The 19,416-nt window shown below is 51.7% G+C and overlaps 1 protein-coding gene across 1 annotated transcript in view; it reads left to right on the forward strand.

Moving 5' to 3' along the window:
- The window catches only part of PLB1 (phospholipase B1), a 119,075-nt gene extending 100,542 nt beyond the window's left edge, over nt 1-18,533 (forward strand). The window contains exons 47-58 of the mRNA XM_012652416.1: nt 369-436; nt 707-750; nt 985-1,084; nt 4,521-4,572; nt 5,497-5,577; nt 7,466-7,531; nt 7,997-8,088; nt 9,255-9,333; nt 10,080-10,184; nt 10,692-10,787; nt 16,815-16,889; nt 18,354-18,533. Coding sequence (XP_012507870.1) covers nt 369-436; nt 707-750; nt 985-1,084; nt 4,521-4,572; nt 5,497-5,577; nt 7,466-7,531; nt 7,997-8,088; nt 9,255-9,333; nt 10,080-10,184; nt 10,692-10,787; nt 16,815-16,889; nt 18,354-18,533 — 1,038 coding nt within the window. The remainder of the gene's footprint in view (nt 1-368; nt 437-706; nt 751-984; nt 1,085-4,520; nt 4,573-5,496; nt 5,578-7,465; nt 7,532-7,996; nt 8,089-9,254; nt 9,334-10,079; nt 10,185-10,691; nt 10,788-16,814; nt 16,890-18,353) is intronic.
- The last annotated feature ends 883 nt before the right edge of the window (nt 18,534-19,416 follow it).

Here is a 19,416-nt window from a genome sequence, read left to right on the forward strand (position 1 = left end):
TGAGGAAAGGCGTGCACAGGAGGGAACAGCAACCCGAGGTGCTGACATCAGGCCGGAGGCCAGAGGGTGGTCCGTGGCAAGGAGGTGAGAGTCTCAATTAGGAACATGGCAAAGGGAGGAAAAAGAAAGGGATGGGTGCTTGGGAGGTTGGGAAGGAAAAATTGACAGGACTGGTTACTGGTTATAGGCAGAGGACTGGGAAGAAGAATGTGTCAAGACAACTCAGAGTTTAGGATGGGCTGGAGAAAAGCCACTCCTGTTTTTAGGAAAGGAAAATCCAGCCCCTGGCAGGGGGGAAGGGGGGCAGAGGGGCCTCATGCCCCAGCCCAGCACAGGCTTGGAACCATTTTTGTTTTTGCTTTTCATAGACAGCAATGAGAGCTCGACCAGACAACTTCAGTGACCCACCCACGTCCTGGAGGGGACTGTCTTGGAGGTGAGGGTGTTCTTGACTCATTCTTTCCTGATGACACTCCCCCAAATGGGCATGAGTGGTGTGTTTCCCCTCTCACCCCCAAGACGAGGGTGGATCCTCATAGGTGGCCCAACGCTGAGACACAGGGAGACTCCAGGAGCCTCGTGTTAGCCCTGAGGGTGAGGGGAATGATGTCCAGGGGCACAATCTCTGGCTCTGATGCATACATGTGACAACACATGGAGTGGCAGGTTGGGGGGGGTGTTAACAAATACGCTTTCTCTTCCCCAGCATTGGAGGGGATGGAGTCTTGGAGACCCACACCACACTGCCCAGTACGTAGCAGCACAGAGAAGCACCATTGCTACGGCAACCCCTCGCCAAGGCCAGGTGTTCCCAGGGAAGAGGGCAGGAGCAGGTTATCTGCAAGGGGGGATGTCAGCCAGCCCTGAGAAGCCCCAGAACCCTCCCACTCCACACCTGTGCCCCAACACTGCACGCCCATCTCGGTTCCCGTGGGGCTCCTGCCGCCTCTCACCTGCTCTCCTCCACCCCTTCCTCCTTCAAAGACATTCTGAAGAAGTTCAACCCTTACCTCCTTGGGTTCTCTACTGGCACCTTGGAGGAGACCAAGGGACTGAATGTAGCAGTGGAAGGGGCCAGAGCTCGGTGAGTAGATGCAGGTACAGGAGGGAGACTGAGGGCAAGGCTGAGAGATCAGGGTGGGCAACGGGAGGGGAGAAGGGTGGCGTGTGGGAGCCTGACCCCAAAGGGACGATGACAGCTGTGCACAAGGTGCTTCCTGCACGGTGGCCCCACGTAGAAACTCCCGTGTGGACTATCTCATGTAATCCCAACACTCCTGGACAGGGCGCTATTATAAGGACACTGAGGCTTGTAAAATTTCCTGAACAGCCAAGATTACCCAGCAAGTTATCAGAGGGGCCAGCATCAGACCAAGCCTGAATCCAGAGCCTTCACCCTGACCTCTCCAGGGCAGCCGCGCAGCTGCCTGGGCTCAGGGCACTGCCTTTGTTCACTCTGCGCTACCTCCTGCCTGGCAGAGGCACAGGTCAAGCATGCAGGGAACTCTCAGCACCCCAAGAACTCGGGGTGTGGCCCGTGGATGTCTGCCTTTCCTCTCTTCCCCATTCACTGCAGTCTTTGACTCTGAAAATGCTGTATTTTGACTAGAGAGTGAGATGTCAGAGCCCCCAAGGCAGCATGGTGGCTGTCTGTTTTCTCTGGGATTTCTGTTGTTGACAACAACCCAGATAATTAAAGCTGAAATGCCTGAGCGGGTTCATTGATTTTCTGCATGGAGCGTGCTGGGTACACGCTTTGTGGCAGGATCGCTATGCTCTGATCACCAGGGAAACGACACAGGTTTGACTCACTCTGTTTACAGGGAACGTTCCTTTCAGAAGCGGTAATGTGGGCCCCACGCTCGGTTTGAGTCTCTGAGCCACAGGAAGCGCGATGTCAGTTCCTCAACGTCATAAGCAGGAAAACTTATTTTTCTGCAAAAACTGGGCTTCATAGGGTCATGATAGCAACATCTAATTACTGTTATGATTACTGTTATTATCATCATCATCTTATTGTTATTGTTCAGCCCAGTCTTCATTACCCAGGGGTTGATTCCTCACTCTGTTGACATTGAAGCCCCTTCTCCCTTTCTCACTTCACTTCCCTTATTGCCTTTTCTATGTTACTACTGCTCAGTGCCTCTTCCAGAACAGTCAGTGGCAGGGGATGCAGTTGAGACATGTAGCTTCTTGTGAGCATCTCTGATGTCCCGTGTTAGGGGAAAGGAGAGTAATCGTTGAGTTAAGTAAGGTTGGAGAATTGCTCTATGACTTTCCTTCCTCTCCGTCCTGTTGTTTGTTAGCATGGATAAGGATGAGTTCACCTAAACAGAAAGAGAAATGCCATAGCGGAGCACCTAAGATCATGACTCTGGATTCAGACCATTTGTGTCCACATTCCAGGTCCAAGACTTGCTTGCTGTGTGACTTTCGGCAAATTGTTTGGCATCTCTGAGTCTTAGTTTCTTCATCTGTAAATGGAGATAATCATGGTACCTACCTCTGAGGGTAGTCATAAGGATTAAATGAGATAACTAATCCATGGAAAGAATTTAGTACAGTACTTAAATACACATGCACAAAACTTTGTCCTTTTTAGGATATTGAGTTTCAGAGTTTTATTCAACATCTAACTTCCCTTCCGTCAGTAAGAATTCATTCAACATCTGCAAAGGACTGAGCCCCGAGGTAGTTACTGAAAGATATAAAAGAATCAAAAGGTGAACTTTCTGCCCACAAAGAGCTTATGGTCTAGATAAGGAAACTAAACAAACTGGGAAATACTTTTTGGAAAAAGATGACGTCATGTATGGCAACGTTGCAGATTGAAATAGCTTGGTACTTGGAGTACAGTCAAGAGAACAAGAGAGTGTGAAATGTTAACTGAGCCATCTACAGACAGATGTGGGCCCAGAAAGGACCCCTGAAATCATCTGGTCTAACCTCTCCCTTTAAAAGATAGAAAAATCCAACCCTAGTGGGATTCAGGAACCTGTGTAGGTTCACACAGCAAGATGGTGGCAGAGCTGAAAGTAGTACACCTGATGGTAGAAAGGGAAGTTGGGGAGAAGTGGACACATGAGCTCAGAGAGAAAGTGTGTGGGGACCAGGATTTGCTCTGACCTGAGGGCGAGAGGGGAGGAAGTGGGCATTCCTGACTTCCCCTCCTACCCACAAGGGCTTATTGCCCATGAGTTCTCTTGGTCACATCTTAAAAGATTATAGACACTTCTGTGGTCATCTTTAACCAAGAAAGCCTTTCTTTACAGCTTTCTGATGTCCCCATCAATAGCAATAGTGCATGGGATATGATCAACGAGAAACAAGGGCAGGGATATGTGTGGTTGGCCACGTGCCCTACTTATCGTGAACACCCAAAGATTGACAATGATCATCTGTGCTGGTTACTGCTTTTATGACTTCTCTCATGGAAGCTTCCATTGGCTGGATCCCCTTTGCTGACCTAATTTCTCATATACATATCTTTTTAAAAATACAACTTTATTGAGGTATCATTGACATGTAATAAAATGCACATATAAAGATATACGATTTGATCAGTGTTGACATATGTATATATAGCACCTGTGAAACCATCTCCACAATCAAGATAATAAACACGTCCCACAGAAGTTTCCTTATGTCCCTTGGTAATCTCTCCGTCCCGTTCCTGTCTCTACCCCAATTCCCCAGGCCACAATCAATCTGCTTTCTTTTGCTAGAGGTTAGTTTGCATTTTTAGAATTTCATATAAGTGAATTGGAGCATATACTCTTTTGTCTGACTTCTTTCATTTATCAAAATTATTTCAAGATCCATCCATGTTCCTTGGTATGTCGATAGCTCATTTCTTTTCGCTGCTGAAGAGTATTCCATTGACATACGTATCACTTATCCAAATCTCCAAACGGCATTATTTTCAAATATTTATGGCAGACATCTGGGGAATGGAGGGAGAACTAACCCTATCCATAGTGTCTCCCCATCCCATTTTGTTGAGGGTTGGGGAAGAAAAGAGACAGGAAATGATGTAGAAACCTGAGTAACTACAGAGAAGACAGAAAAAGATTAAGGCAGCAGAAAGTGGGGCTTCAAAGCAAAGGTTAAAGGAGTCATTATGCCTGGAAAGGAGAAAGCTGAGGCATAATTTAGAGCTGTGACTTTTTCAAATATACAAAAGGTTATTTTTAAAACAGGCAACTAAGAAACAAACAGGCTCAGCTTGCAAAGAAAGAGCTTGAGGAAATATAAGGGAAAAGCCCTGCTGGGAGAGTCAACCAGATCCAACCCAGCCCTGCCGAAGGTGGCAGGATGCAGATTATGGGGCGGCAGGGCCTGGATCCATGTGGCCCCCCAGGCCCATGGCAGCTCTTTGATTATTACGAGGCTGAGATTTCTGGAGAATGGAAAGCCTTTCAATGTATTCTGAAGGAATAAACTTTGTACCATGCAATATTATTCTTCCTGAAGCAGCTCTTTCCTGAGCCAGTCCTACCGTCTCTCTCCCCCCTGCCTAGGGACATGCCAGCGCAGGCCTGGGACCTGGTGGAGCGAATGAAAACCAGCCCTGTGAGTATAGGCCCCCCCACCCGGCCCTGAGGGTGCTGTCTCCAGTTGGCTGGGGAGGAGGCAGCCCTGCTCCACAGCAACTCCTGCTCTGGGCTTGCCTTTGAGACGGGCCAGAGGCGCCCACGAGAAGCAGGCTTCTGCTTTGACGCCTTGGAGGGCGAGGAGGGCCAGGAGGGCGAGGTGGAGCAGGGAGTTGGCTGAGATCATGGCCTTGGCCTCTGGCAGTTTCCTGCTTTACCCAGAGCCGACTTCCCAGAGCCCTGTTCTGTAAACGCAAGTGTCTAAAAATAGGCTTCTCGTTCCACTCCAATCCTTCCTCCTTCCCGCTCACCCAGCCCCCTGAAGCTTCTCACTAGCACTTTTTTCTACTGCTCCATGTGCCTCGGAGCTCAGCTCTGGCAGGACTCCTGTTATGGAGGTGGCTGGGTGGAAAGCTGCCCCCCGACAGGACGCCCACCCAGCCTACCTCTCAGCATGTGCCAGGTGCTTCCTACAGTTCCCCTTCCCCACTCGGACCCTAAGAGCTCCTCCGAGGGGCAGCCCAGGGCTCTGGCGAGCTGCATCTCTTACCCTTGTCTCCTATGAAGGCCTTCGGGTCGCATTTCAGGGGTCCTGTTAATCCACCCGCCTTCAGTGGGCTCAAGAACATGTGGCACACATCCACGCACTGCGGCTTTCTTATGAGGATTTCAAAGGGAAAACGGCCTTTGTCCCCGTGTGAGCAGATGCACACACGCATACTCAGTCCTCTCCATGGCCCCGTTCGCCCCGGCACCGATGCGAGGGTTGGGGAGGCCCCACTTTGCGTCTTCTGTTTTGATACAAAGAGGATGAAAGGCACCTCAGGCTTTGTCTAGCAGGCCTGGTGAGCACCCCTGCACATGCCCCCCCAAGGCCTAAACTCAGGCTCTTCTGTCCCTGCAGGAAATCAACCTGGAGGAAGACTGGAAGCTGGTCACACTCTTCATTGGTATCAACGACTTGTGTCATTACTGCGAGAATCTGGTAGGCCTCTGACCAACCCCAGTGGGTAGCTGACAAGTTGCCGGCCTCTGGCATCACCCTTGCCCAGGCCCTGCCCCTCCCCCCTCCCCCATGGTCTCCCAGGCACCCCTGGTTCACACATGCCAGGAGAGGCCTGGCCTCTTCTCACGGCCCAAGCAGCCCCTGGAAAAGCAGCTTCAGTGGTTTCCTGACTCCAGAAGAAAGGCCTAGACAGACCCACTCTGAGCACTGCCGAGGCGGCGGCCTCTCTTATCCACATAAATATTGCTCTCTGGTGCCCAGACAGGTGACCAGCAATTCCCACCCCATGTCTGCCAGGAGTCTGCACCCTATTTTGGGGGAGGTGAGACAATGTTGTGAGTGGCGTTGGGTAGAATTGAACAGTATGGACGGTGTGGCTTGCTGTCCTTGGGGGACATCACAAGTCAACCTACCTCAGCCCACCAGCCTAGGAACCCAACCCCGTTCCTGATGTCATTTCTACAGGGAAATGCGTCCAGACTTACAAACTTTTGGAAGTTACAACTTTTGGAACACGTGTTGTTCTAAGTTGGGGACATTCTATTTTATTGGGCCAGAAAAAGGCAGCTGCCCTGCCTCAGAGGTTACAGTGGAAGGTTGGACAGTCATAGGTGGGTGGGGTAGGGGGAGAAGGCATTTGTCGCCCCTCATGGCTCACAGAGGCCAACTGCTGAGGGCTCCCTGAGCATCACTTCCCACGCGCAGGGGCTGGCTTTTCCCTCGGTTCTCCCCCTCACTCCCCGACCTCACAGGGATGTAAATATTGCTGTGTTCTGGACTCCAGGGGCACAGAAACGCCTTCTGCTAGCCCCAGAGTACCTGTCCCTCGTGGGAACGGTCGGGTTTATACTCCTGAGAGCATCGTTTTGTGGAAAGGGGCTGGATGCGCCCACCACGATTAACTCAGGCTAAGTTCCAGGAAGGGAGGAGGGGCAGGAACTCTTGGTATGCAAGATCCCCTCTCCTCCTGTTAGCTCTTTAGCTCGGACTGTCGTTTTGCCCCTGACACCCCTCCTGGTAGCTGTGGGTGGGAGCTCAGCGGTGAACAGGAGGGGCACTTCCTCAGGGCCCAGCCGTGTGCCTGTTGGAACTGAGCGCACAGCACCTCACCTGGCCTCGGCATCTGGTGCTGCCTCTCGGGCGCCTCAGCCCACCCGTGGTGCAGACACGCATCCTCCGATGCTTAGTGTAGGAGCTGCAAGTCACCACCTACCTTCAGGGATCAGTCTCCCAGCACCTTCTAAGGAACCCAGAGCCATATCCAAATATGTAGGACCGTTTCCCTCAGTCAATGCTTCAGTTGGCAAGTGTTTCCTGAGCACCTACTATGTACCCCATACACAGCACCCAGGACATGATGAGGCACCTCTAAATCAGCCTCCAGGTGGGGATATGGGTCAGAGGAGGAGATCCTTGGGCTGAATCACAAGGAAAAGAATTTAGGTGGATGCAGGAGAGCAAAGCGTCCCCTCCCAGGCAGTGGGACCAGCATGGTCCAAAGCCCAGAGGAAAGAGAGTGTGTGGTCATCAGGGCACTGTAGATGTCTGGAGAAAGCTGAGGTCAGGTGACAGAAGGGACTTCTAAGGGAAGAGGCCAAGATGTGTCTGTGCTGTCTTTGGGTTTGAGGTAAGGTGGAACAGGGTAGGGGTGAAGATTGTCCATGGTGTCTAGTAGGGGACAAGGGATGATTTCTTAGAATAGTCTCGGTCAACTAGCAACAAGGACTGGGCTTCCCAGCCTGGCCAGGAGCACCGCAGCCCCTCTGTAGTCACTCTGCTGCCAGCCCAGGCCCCGGGCCTTCCTGTGCTTCTGTCCTCCTCTGAGTGGAGCCCAGGGGCTGAAGAGAGCCCCCTTTTTCCTTTACAGGAGGCCCAGTCCGCGCAGGAGTACGCTCAGCACATCCAACAGGCCCTGGACATCCTCTACGAGGAGGTAGGGAAGAGTGGCTGCAGGTCCTGGGTCCTGTCTGCTGCCTCACTGGAGCGTCCCCTCCCAGGGTGCCTTAGACAGACTGTGTTCAGTGAGATACACACGGCAGAGACCCGCCGCGAGTGGGCCCCTGGATGGTATGGGAGGGGCCGCTGCTCTGCAGAAGAAATTCTAACTGGATCAGAGACTGGATTGTGTTGCAGCAAAGAGCTTACCTCTGGAGCACTGTGACCAGAGAAGTGACTTCTCTGTGTCTCAGCTTCCCAGTCTATGAAGTGGGGGCACTAAGAAGATCCAGTGAGATGATATAAGTCGCACCCCTCTCTGGGCCTCAGTTTCCTCATTGGTAAAATTGGGGAGGGGGGAGTTGGACTGCAGATGATGCCCTGGGCTCCTTCCAGCAGTAGCCAGCGCCCTCTCCCCACCACGGCCGGGGCCTAGCGAGGACCTCTCGTCTACTCCCCGCAGCTTCCGAGGACTTTCGTCAACGTGGTGGAGGTCATGGAGCTGGCCAGCCTGTACCAGGCCCAAGGCAGGACGTGTGCCACGCTGGCAGGGCAGTAAGTGGATGGGTCACAGTCCCAGGGCACGGGCAACTGGGACAAGGAGGGCATGCGGGCGGGCAGCCAGGCCTGCGGGGTGGACATGAGCAGTTAGCCAGGGGCTTAGGCAGTCATCTGGAGAGCCTCTACATGAGTGCATGCCTACTGTATGCAAGTCTCTTCATTTCTCTGGATCCCATTTTGTTTCTGTGCAGCAGGAGACACCCAGTGATCCCGAAGGCTCCCTAATACTGTCTAGGACTGCAACGTCCAAACTTGGCAAGTTGCTCCCAGCTGAGAGGCAGCTTAGGGCGATGAGCTTTCAAAACAGCTACATCTGGCCTCAAATCCCGGCTCTGCCATTTAGGAGCTATGGCAGGGACTGTGAACAAACCAGGTAGCCTCTATGGGCCTCTTACTCCTCACGTGTAAAGTGAGGATATGATACCTTCCTTGTGAGGTAGACGTGAGGTCGTGAGGAAATGCATGTGAGGTACCTGGCCCGCCTGGGGCAGGATCTCGGGAAACAGTTGCTCTTATTCCATCCTTGAAAGCTAGACTTAGAGCGAGGTACAGTGGGCAAGACAAGGATTCCTGTTGGGGCCTGGAATTCATTAAAGCTGAGCCCTGGCAGGAAGTTGCCATCTCCTGAGGCTAGAGGTATTGCTGGAGCTTGTGTGACTATTGCCATGAGGGTTCTACCTGGGGCCAAATGGGTTTGCTGTGAAGGTGACCAGCTGGCTCCCTTTCTTGCTGGGAACTCTGCCCTCAGGCAGAAGGGCTCCCCCAGAGGCTTCTGGCATTGTATTCCACCGTGTCCCGGAGGCTTCACACTGGCAGCCCTCCCCAGCTTCCCACATTGGAGCCCTGAGCAAGGGGCCCAGGAACATGAAGAGTGATTTCCTACCAAAAGACAGAGCTCTCATGGCAGTCTTCCCCAAACCCCAGCCCCCTCTCTACCCTCCCCTTCTCTGGAGAAACCCTAGGGGCTCCAGGCTTGGGGAGGAGTAGGCAAGGAGCGTCCTGTCCCCAGGCAGCCCCGAGCATGAGGTGCCAACTCTTCCACCTCCTGGACCTCATGCCCCGAGTTAGGGCTCTGTCACCTGGGTCCAAGAGTCAGCCTCCCAGGGGAGCAGAGCCAGGCTGCCCCAGGGGGCCTCCACACAAGGTTCCTTGTCTCACAGGAGCAACTGCAGTTGCCTCAGATACGCTCAAAACTCCCTGGAGATGCAGGAACTGAAGACAGTGAACTGGAACTTCCAGGTGAGCCCTACAGCCCTCCTCTTCCTGCCCCAGCTGGGAGCACCTCCCCACCAACTCCCTGAGCAAGGACTTGGAAATCACATGTTCAGCAAGGTTTGGCTGAGAGCAAGCTAGTCCCTAAAAGGCAGATCATAGCGCCTGGAATATTTATCCAGGAGAACTGAACACCAAGGCCAGGGAGAGGAGGGGAATGAGAGATCCTTGTGGAAGCTAGGGGAAGCCCTGCCTCCCAGAGTGGACTCCCCCTCCTGTCTGCTCCCCTAACACACCCCTGCTCTCATCTGTCCATCTCTTCCCCTGGTGTCCCCTCCCCAGCCATGCCCACCCAGAGCCTTTCTGCAAACTGACCCGTCTTCATTCACAAGGCAAGTCTGCTTGCCCCTCTAAGCAGATCACCTAGATTAAACTTTTCCATCAGATACCTCCCCAACTCAAATTCGGTCTGCACTTGATGGACCCTAAGGCCCCAGCTGTTGTCTCATTTTCCCAGATGGATAAACTCCTTGAGGATAAGTGTATCTGGTCTATTCCTTTTACATTCTGTGTTTGGGTACTTAATAAATCCACCATAGGGCCCCAAAATGCAGGTGCTCCTTAGTGGGTGCAGAGTGAATGCACGCATCACCCTCGCGTAGCCCCTCTAGTCACCTTTGTCTAGGGAGGGCCGACTCCTGTCCCAACAGCAGGAATTGACCTGTCTGTCCAGCCTTGCCGGGAAGGTTGAGCAGCGTCTCTCCCCACCCCAGAGTGCCATCTCCAGGTTCTCCTACTGGCACCAGTACGGGCAGCGCGAGGACTTTGCGGTTGTGGTGCAGCCTTTCTTCCAGAACACTCTTGCCCCACTGAACGAGGTAAGCTTCAGGCATTTCTGGGAGGCTCGTGTGTGCAGGCCTCATTTAGGCAATAGACCTGTTTCCTTCTCTACGTGGGCTTTTTCTCTTTTAATCATTCCCAGCACACTCCCAAGGGTTGATGTTTCTGCTCTACCTTTTTTTTTTTTTGTATGGGTGGAATTTAGATGTACTTGAAAAGAAAAAGAGAAAATCAATGATGACCAAGCTCCCCAGGCATAGCCTTGGTATTTGCTGGATTGGGATAGAATAAAAAGCTTCCTAAAAATATTACTGCTTTTCAACTACTAGGGCAGGGGTGCTGAAAGTAAAGGGATGGACTGTGGGTGGCTTCAGTTCATGTTTGCTTAAAAAGAAAATTCCAAAATCTGGGGCTTCTTCCATTGATGTCTGAGCCATTTGGCAGCAGAGTGGAAAGGATGACAGGAGAAATGCGCAGGGGACGGGGGTGGGGGCAGGTGGTGGCACCTTTCCCAGGATGGTAATCCCATTGGCCTTTGGTCACAGAGAAGCGACCCTGACTTCACCTTCTTCTCCGAGGACTGTTTCCACTTCTCAGAGCATGCCCATGCCGAGATGGCCATCGCACTCTGGAACAACATGGTGAGCAACTGAGGGGTCTGCTGGGCTGTGACAAAGGGGACAATCCAAGGGTCTTGACTCTAAGTCCCACAGTGACAAACCTACTGGCTGACATGGCTCCTTTCTCCCCAAAGCTCAAAATGGTAGCATACCTTATTGGTCCTGACAGATTACTTTTGAAGGATTTGTGTACATACGTATACACATGCCCCTTGAAGATAATGTATGTACATACACACTTTGTTCTTTCAGCAATGCCAGGGTCCTATGAGGGGATAACTCTGTAATCAGACTCTGTGACCTTAGGCACATGGGCTCTCGGGCCATCTGTGTCAATGTCTATAAAACAGTGAAAATGACACAGATCTCGGAAAGTAAATTGAGAACATGAGTCATGGCGCCCAGCACCATGGTCAGCCTTCCAGGACTCCGGGCTCAACATATTCATAACTCTTATTTCTTTATATATCAAAGAGTAAAAAAGCCACATAGCCTGTTTTCTCAGGTTGCCACCTATTCCAGTTCTGACGGGGCAGAAGGGGACACCTAGCCTGTGCCTTGCTTCTGCCCTTTGCAGCTGGCCACCAACTACTGAGCAGTCCAGCTGTGTTTGCACACAGCTTGACCTGTCACCCCCATAACGAGATGCTCCTGCACAGCAAATGAAATGCCCTCCCGTGACTCAGTGGGTAACGCAATCCCCAGCCTGACCTGCGCGTCCCCCCTTTGGCCCATGGCAACTGCACAGTCTGCGTTCCAGGCTCCTTTTATCGCACTTTCAGGCCCACGGTGTCCCTGCCAAACACTGCCGTGCAAACATTCCCACACCTGCCAGCCCGTCCAATATGCCCCGCATCTCCCTTGGCTGACTCACAATATTGACTCTCTCCTTAGCTACACCTCCTCCTCTCTAGCAGCCTCTTCTTTTCGGAGCAGCATGTAAATTGGTTGTATCCTTGGCCTATTTAATTACAGACTCAGCTTTTCTCTACTTTTGTTGTCCTGGGATTTTTCTCCTGTTGACATCACATATCTGCCCACTCCTAAAACTTCCATCATACTCTCTCAGCCCAGGACTCTGAATTACAGCCAAAATATTTCTGAGTTCTCACCCAGCCCCCACAGTCATTTTTAAAATCAAAGTTTGCACAATGGTAATTCCTGAGAGTAGTTATGTTTCTTTTGTGGATCTGGTTTTTGAAGGCTAGTAGTTCTTCAGTGGCTGAGTCATGTGACTTTATTCCTTTAAAAAAAGAAAAAAAAAGCCCTGAAGAGCAGGGATAGATCTCTATTGCCCGAAATCCCAACTGACTCCAACAGACAGGGTCCGCTGGTCTTTTTCAGCGTGAATTAACAATGCAGTTCTGGCCTCTTCCAAAGCAGCTCAATAGTTCTGCCCACTCACCCAGGTGAGAGGCGTTTTGATTTCATAAAAACCAGTGGGAGGAGCTTAGATACGAAAACAGAAGGTAAACATGGCCTGGAGCTGTAGTGGGAAGACAGGATTGCCCATGGTTCCCCAGCCATTATCATCTCAGACATATCCTGAATTTAAAAATAACAAAAACAAAGCAAAACTAAAGTCATCCAAGAGTTTCTTATCCCGTGCTATATAATTTGGGGAAATAATTACAAAGTCCAATGTTTTCATACAAAGCCATCTTAGACATAAAGCTATAGCATCATGCCAACTTTTCAGATCATCTTTTTACTTGAATGTCACCCCCAGAGAGACTGTTCGAGCCGGAACAGATCTGAGAGGTCAGCTAGCCAGAATATTCTTTAAAGTACAGAGAGATGAAGCAATTTGCCAAGCATCACACAGCCGGTGAGTGACACAAGGGGGATTAGAAGTCCAGGTTTCCCAAGGCCTCCCTAGTGTCCTGGTCACATCACCACCCTCCCCTGCTCCCAACCTGATAAGCACATATGTAACTGGTGAATTCATGTCTCATAATTAGAGTCCTATGACATAGTGTCTGCAGGCTTTGGCTGAAGTTCCCAGGGTACGCTACTGGGGCAACAGACACACTTTAAACTATTTCATCTCTTGCCCCTCCTTCTCCAGAGATCTTTGCAAAAGCTGAATCCAGAAATACCAGCAGCATGGATGAATGTTTTCCTCTTCCTTTACCTTATTTTGTCTTCTTATAAAAAGTTTTTCTTTTTCTTTTCTAAGGCCTATTCCTCCACTGCTTCCTGCTCCCCCTTCTGCAGAAATCCTACTCTCAGCTAGCAGCTGCATCTCCCCAGGTGCTGGGTGACAACTCCAGCCTCCTAATTGGCATCCCTGTCTCCAGACTTACAGCCCTTAGGACAGCAATTCTCAGTGCTGGTTGCGTATAAGGATTATCTGGGGACTTTTAAAAACAATTAGTGCCTATAGCCACTTTGGAAAACTCTTTGATATATCTAATGACACTGAACACATGTATCTCCTGTGACCTAACAATTCCACTCCTAGGTATATCCCCAACAGATATGCCAAAAGTGTGTCCACCAGAAGGTACATATAAGAATCTTCATAGCAGCACTGTTCTCATAACAGCCCCAAACTGGACACTCCCCAAACGTCCAATAGGGTGGACAAATAAACCATGGCACATTCATATAGTGAATGTTGAAGTTCGTTTATTCTCATTGCTGTAATTTATTTTATGGTGATAGAAGTCAGCACAATGGTCTTTTTGTTTTTCCTTCAGTCTATAGTGTTAGATCGTAGGGATGATCTCTCTCATTGGGGATAGAGTACTGGAAGAAGGTGGGAGGGGGGTTCTGAGTACTGGTAATATTCTGTTTTTTTGATCTGGATGCTGGCATGCTCGCTTTATCAAAATGTATCAGCTGCTCACTTATGACTTGTGTTAGCTTCAATAAAAAATTTACTTAAAAATACCAATGCCCAGGTGGGCTTGTCCCCTGAGATTTCCACTTAATTGGTCTGGGGTAGAACCTGGGTTTAGTACTTTTTGAAAGCTCCCCAGATGATTTTAATGTGCAGGGTTTATGAACCACTGCCTTAAATCGTTCTCCACAGGGCAATCAAGTCATCTGCGTAAAAGAAAACCTAACCAGGTCACTCCCCAGCTTTCAAACATCCGAGGCCTGATTAACCTCTCCAGCTGCTGCTCCAGCAGTCCCCACCTCTGTGTGTTTGCTCTTGCTCTCCACCTTATCCCAGACTGCCCTTCTCACCTGCACACTCGAGTCAGGTGCCAGCTCCTGCAGGAAGCCACCTCTGAATGCCCAGAGTGGGCCAGTGGCCCACCCAGCTCACTGCACCCTGCCCAGCCCTGGCATTTGCTACATGGTCGGTATCCACAGTGCCTGCCTTAGGAAAGGTTCATTCTAGGAAAAACAACTCCATTTCCTGTGGCCAACTCCAGGCTTTCCCCCTCTGCTCCTAGCTTCTCCATTCAGGTCTTCATGACTTCAATTAATCCAACCATTCATTCATTCAACAACTTTTTACTGAGCACTGCTAGGTACTATTCCAGGTTCTGGGGATTCAGCAGTGAAAAAGAAAAGAACATCTTTACTCTCATGGAGTGTACAGTCTAGTGGGGAGAAGTAGACAAATCAACAAGGTCATTTCTGATGGTAACGGTCAGAGAGGAGGCGGCCTCAATGAAGAGGTAACAGGTGAGCTGAGAACTGAATGGCAAGAGGTTGCCAGGCAGAGGTCCGGGGCCAGAGTGTTCCAGGCAGAAGAAATAGAACTCACATGGGCCTGGAGTCAGGAATGCTCTGGAAGTGTCCAAGGAACTTGAAGGCCAGTGTGACTGGAGGGACATGAACAAGGTCAAAGAGGCGGGCAGGGGCCAGGTCCCTGGATAACTCTGAGCAGGGGGAGCAATGTATTATGGGGCTCACCCTCCACCGCACATAGAGATGGGCTGGGAGGAAGCAAGGCTGGACCTGGAATGACCATCGGGAGGCTGCAGGTGTCCAGCTGAGGGAGGCAGGCGGCTAGGATGGGGGTGATGGCAATGGAGGAATTAGGATGTGTTTAGACTGGCTGGTGGATGAGGGGAAAGAAGAACAAAGGATGGCTTCTTGATTTGAAGTCTAAGAAATTGGGTGGGTGGTTGAACTGGTAGAGAGAAATCATCTTCGGAAGGAAAATGAAGAGCTGGACATGGGAAGTGTGAACTGCCTTCCAGACATCCACGTGGAGGTGTCAGATAAGCTGTTTAATACAGATGTCTGGAGTGCAGAGGTCAAGGCTGGAGATTACAAAAAAAAGTGGGGTTATTAGCACAGGGGTGGTATTTACAACCACAGGATTGACTGAGAGCTCCTGAAGAAAAAAGTAGGTAGAAAAAAGTGTAGGGTCAACTACCCAGCTGTGGCATTCATTCCAACTTTTGATGCCAGCGAGAGAGATGAGAAGGGGGAGGTGGGTATGAGGGGAATAAGAAGAATGTGGTATCCAGGAAGTCAAGAGAAGTGAGTGTTTCAAGGAGGAGGCATCCACTTTAATGAATGCTGCTGAGAAGCGAAGCAAGATGAAGACAAAAAGTGACCATTGGCTCTGACTGCATGGAGGTCATTGGTGACCTTGACCAGAGCTTCCATCCAGTGATGGACACTGTAGACTGACTAGAATGAGCGGCTGAGAGGATGGGAGGTTGGGAAGAGCAGCCAGTGACTGAGACAGCTCTTTCGGGAAGTTGTGAGAAGTACCAGCCACGGTGGCTGGAGGGAGTGTGGTTTTGAGGCGATGTGATCAAGACCTTCCTCTGTGCCAATTAGTTCCTGGAATATCACTGGGACTAAGCTGGCCCTTAGCATTCATTCTGTCCCTGGGTTGTTCTGTTACTGTAGGCTTGAGTTTTCCCAGCTCTAAGAAAGTGCCGATAGCGTTATCCTACATAGGTAAGCCACCCCCGATCACACGTGCTTTCATGTCCTCTTCTCATTTGATGCTCACAATACAACATGTCAGGACAGGCTTTCAGTGCCCATCCCTACCCTCGGGGGAGTTAAGTAGCCTGCCGAGCGCTGTGCAGCTCACTAGCCACAGAGCCAGGACCCAGTGACCTGCCTGGTGTGCTCCATCTAGTCACCCTGCACCTCTCCCAGGACAAGAGCTGCCCTTCCTCCTCCAATTGTATTACTAAGGAACAGGTATAAAAGGTATAAAAGGCTTAAGACAACAGAAAGTGAGGTCATGGGCCAGGCGTGGCCCCTAGCTCAGACGCCGAGCTTTCACTTCCCTCATTGGCTGTGCCTGGTGGTCAGGGACAGGCGGGAAGCAGATTGGACAATGGGTGGGGCTGGACCTTCAGGACAGAGTCTGCAGTAGGTGATGGTGCCAGGGGGCCGTGAGGTGCTGGCCACCTGCCGGGGCAGACTAATGACACTGGGGAGGTGGGAGCAGCAGCTTTCGGCTCATTCTCAGAGGGTCCTGGGATCAAAAGTGTTAGTTAGGCAGAACTCACTGAACCACACTTACTCCCAGGGATATTTCAAGGAAATCTTTTCATCTATGTGGAAAACACATAAAGTGACTCAAGTGAGAAACTCCAGTTTCCCAAGATTGACAAGCTAAGTGTGGAAACAATGTCATGGTAACCAATATGTTTTCAAAGTTTTCCTGAAATTGACTAGCCCCACACACTCCAGGAAGTTAGTAAATATGATTATCATCGTTTTATAAAGTTGGAAATACAGTGTCTGCAATCACAGCCACCCACAAGGGAAGCCAGAGATGGACGTTCCGGTCCCAGCCCTGCCACAAACTCTCTGTGGATCCCGGACTGGTCAGTCTCTCCTGGACCTTGGCATCCTCCTGGCAAACCCAGGAGCATAGCTTTAAAGTCCTGCCCTGCTGACAGACTCTGACTCATCCCTTTGCGAGTCAGATGTCACCTCCATCCCAGCGTCCCAATCCCCGGGGCTGCTGGTCTCTGCCCTGGGTCTTGCTGCTTTGGTGGGTTCAACCCACCCTCGCAAAGGGAAGGCGTCTGGTGTGAGCCACCTGCTCTGACAGGGAAGTCTCTCCCAGCTTTGGAGAGAATCAAGGTGCCCTTTTTCTCTCCTTAGCTGGAACCGGTGGGCCAGAAGACGACCTTCAACAACTTCACCCACAGCCGGGCCAAGCTCAAGTGCCCCTCTCCCGTGAGTAAACGTCCTGCCACCCAGAGGCACAGAGCCGTCCCAGGGCAGGCTCTACCAAGAGCGCCCCCACTCACTGCCATGTTCTCGGATCTCAGCTCTCCTCACTGCCACTGAAATTCTCTTCTCCTCAGGGCATGGGCAGCAGGGAGTGAGGGGAGGGAGCACTCGGCAGCTCCAGCTGAAGGGAGGAGTCTCAGGGAAGCAGCCTAGGAGCCCTGGCCAGGTGTCTTGAATCACCCATTACTTCTGAGGGCTCTGACGAGTCCAGGGCCTCTCCTGTGCCAGGCATCGTACCCGGAGCAGGAGATGGGAGGCAGAGATAAGGCACAGTGTCTGTTCCTGGAGCCTACAGTCCTCTCCTGCCCTCGCCATACCTTCCATCCTCACCTGGCCCCCTGACAAAGCCCCGACTCGTCTCCCCAGCTCCTCTCTCCCCTTTCTGTCCACGCTACACTTGCTACCGGACACAGATCGGCCTTCCTGGAAAGTAACTTGTCTTGTCAGGGCTGCTTGAAATCCTTGTCTGTTCGCCACTGCCTGCGGACCAGAGTCCGGGGGGTGGGGATTTACCTCCCACTCTATGCTCCTGGCACAAGAATCCACTTCCCAGACAAGCGCCATGCCTGCCCGCGTCCGCGCTTTCACTCTGCCATCCGCTCTTCCTAGGGCTCATCTCCCACCTGCCCCGGAGGATGTTCCCCTCTCCAGGCCCTGCTGTAGGCCCTCGGGGCTGTGGCCCCATTCTGTCTCTGCCTTCTGTCCCTGCCTCCAGACACACACGCGTGGGTCTCCCTTTTCTCTTTGTACCTCCCCTGGACACTGACCCTTTCTCCTTTGTGTTTCCGCACTGTTTCCACACACATCTCATCTCCCTGCTGGGCAATGACAGAGGACATCACATCTTAACTCTAGGTACTCATCGTAGCTCCTAGCGTGGGCTGGACACGGCAGGCTCTCCCTTAAGGGTCACAGAGAGAGAGTGGAGAGGTGGAAGGAAGGAAAGGACCCAGGGAGGCAGTCCCAGTGCCTCCTCTCCCTGCCCGTCCCATTTCTGATTCTTTAATCTACTACAAAACCAGCTGCCCTTCCACACCGACCTTCCTTGACCCCTGGGTGTTCCTGGGATGGGGTGATGGGGACAGTTGTCCAGTAGTGACTGAGAGGACAGGGGGTGGGAGCTGTCCTGTGGTCACCTATCAGTTCCTGATCTTTCAGCTTCAGGTTTAACAGGGAAGGAGATGCTGGTGAGAAACCGAAAGGCCACAGCGGGTGTTGACCACCTTAGCTCCCCATCCCTGTAGAGAAGGTTTGGGTGCAGTGTAAACACAGGAGCTTTACAAAAGGGAAGCACTGCAGAAACATCCAGGTTGTGCCATCTCAGAGCTGGGACTCAGCAGGTCTTAGCTGGGCAGATGATGGTTGACGGAGGCCCTTCACTTCTGACCCTCCCCTCCTCCTCCGCAGGACAGCCCTTACCTCTACACCCTGCGGAACAGCGGGCTATTCCCAGACCAGGCTGCAGAAGCCCCCAATGTGTACTACTGGGCCGTGCCAGTGGCGGCAGCAGTCGGCCTTGTGTTGGGCGCGGTCGGGGCAATGGTCTGGAAGGGTGTGAGAGGTCGCCGGAGGCAAGGTCCCGAATGAGCCCGCGTGTGGCTCCTCAGCCCACACTCCACCTGCCCGCCTCAGCCACTCCTGGCCACCAAGACAGACTTGCTTCAACACCTGGCGACATAGGAAGCCAAAGAGATAGTCACGACTTCTTGGTTCCTGGGCTTCTTCCAGGCCTGTGCTCCTGGAATGGGCAAATCTAAATAAAATCCAAAGCCATTTTATTCTCGAGTTAGCCTGCTTGAAGCACTCGCCTTCCATCTGCGGGTGGCACAGGTGTGGGAGCTGGAGCCTTTTGCAGCCTGCCCCCCGCAGAGCTGCCCAGGCCATGGCAGACCAGAGCCCAGACCAGCCCATCAGGCTCTGTCTCACACCACCACAGGCATGTCCTCAGTCACCAAACCCACTGTTTCAAAGGCAGGAAATGTTCTGGTCACCACCAGGTGCTGGCTGGGATTGTGGAGCTGGCTTGGCCACCACTCAGGGCAAGCCAGCACATAGCTGCTAAGCACCTGCTTTGTACCCAGGACCATGCAGGGCACCACGGTGCCTCCAAGGCTGTGCATGTCACAGCCTGGCCAAGGAGAAAAATGCCTTCAATAAACAAGAAGCCACGTGACAGTGTGTCATTAAGCACTGGGGCATCAGTAGGTAAATGTGTCTGCTTGCTTAGGGATTAGGAGAGATTCCTTGGGGAAAGTCTCGGGGAAGAGAGCAATTCTGACATGTCATTTAAAAAAAAAAGATTGGAACATAAATACCACTTTTATCCTCAACCCAGTTTTCTCAAGGTGCTACATCCAGGAAAGAATTCCCATTTCTCCATTACCAGGTTTCTGAGAGAAAGCTAGAGAGAATCTGAAAATACAGGCTGCCATTCACTTAGCCCCTGCTAGGGGCAAGGCCCTGGGCTGAA

This window comes from Propithecus coquereli, unplaced genomic scaffold (genome assembly GCF_000956105.1).
Source record: "Propithecus coquereli isolate 6110/MARCELLA unplaced genomic scaffold, Pcoq_1.0 Scaffold39, whole genome shotgun sequence".
Taxonomy (NCBI): domain Eukaryota; kingdom Metazoa; phylum Chordata; class Mammalia; order Primates; family Indriidae; genus Propithecus; species Propithecus coquereli.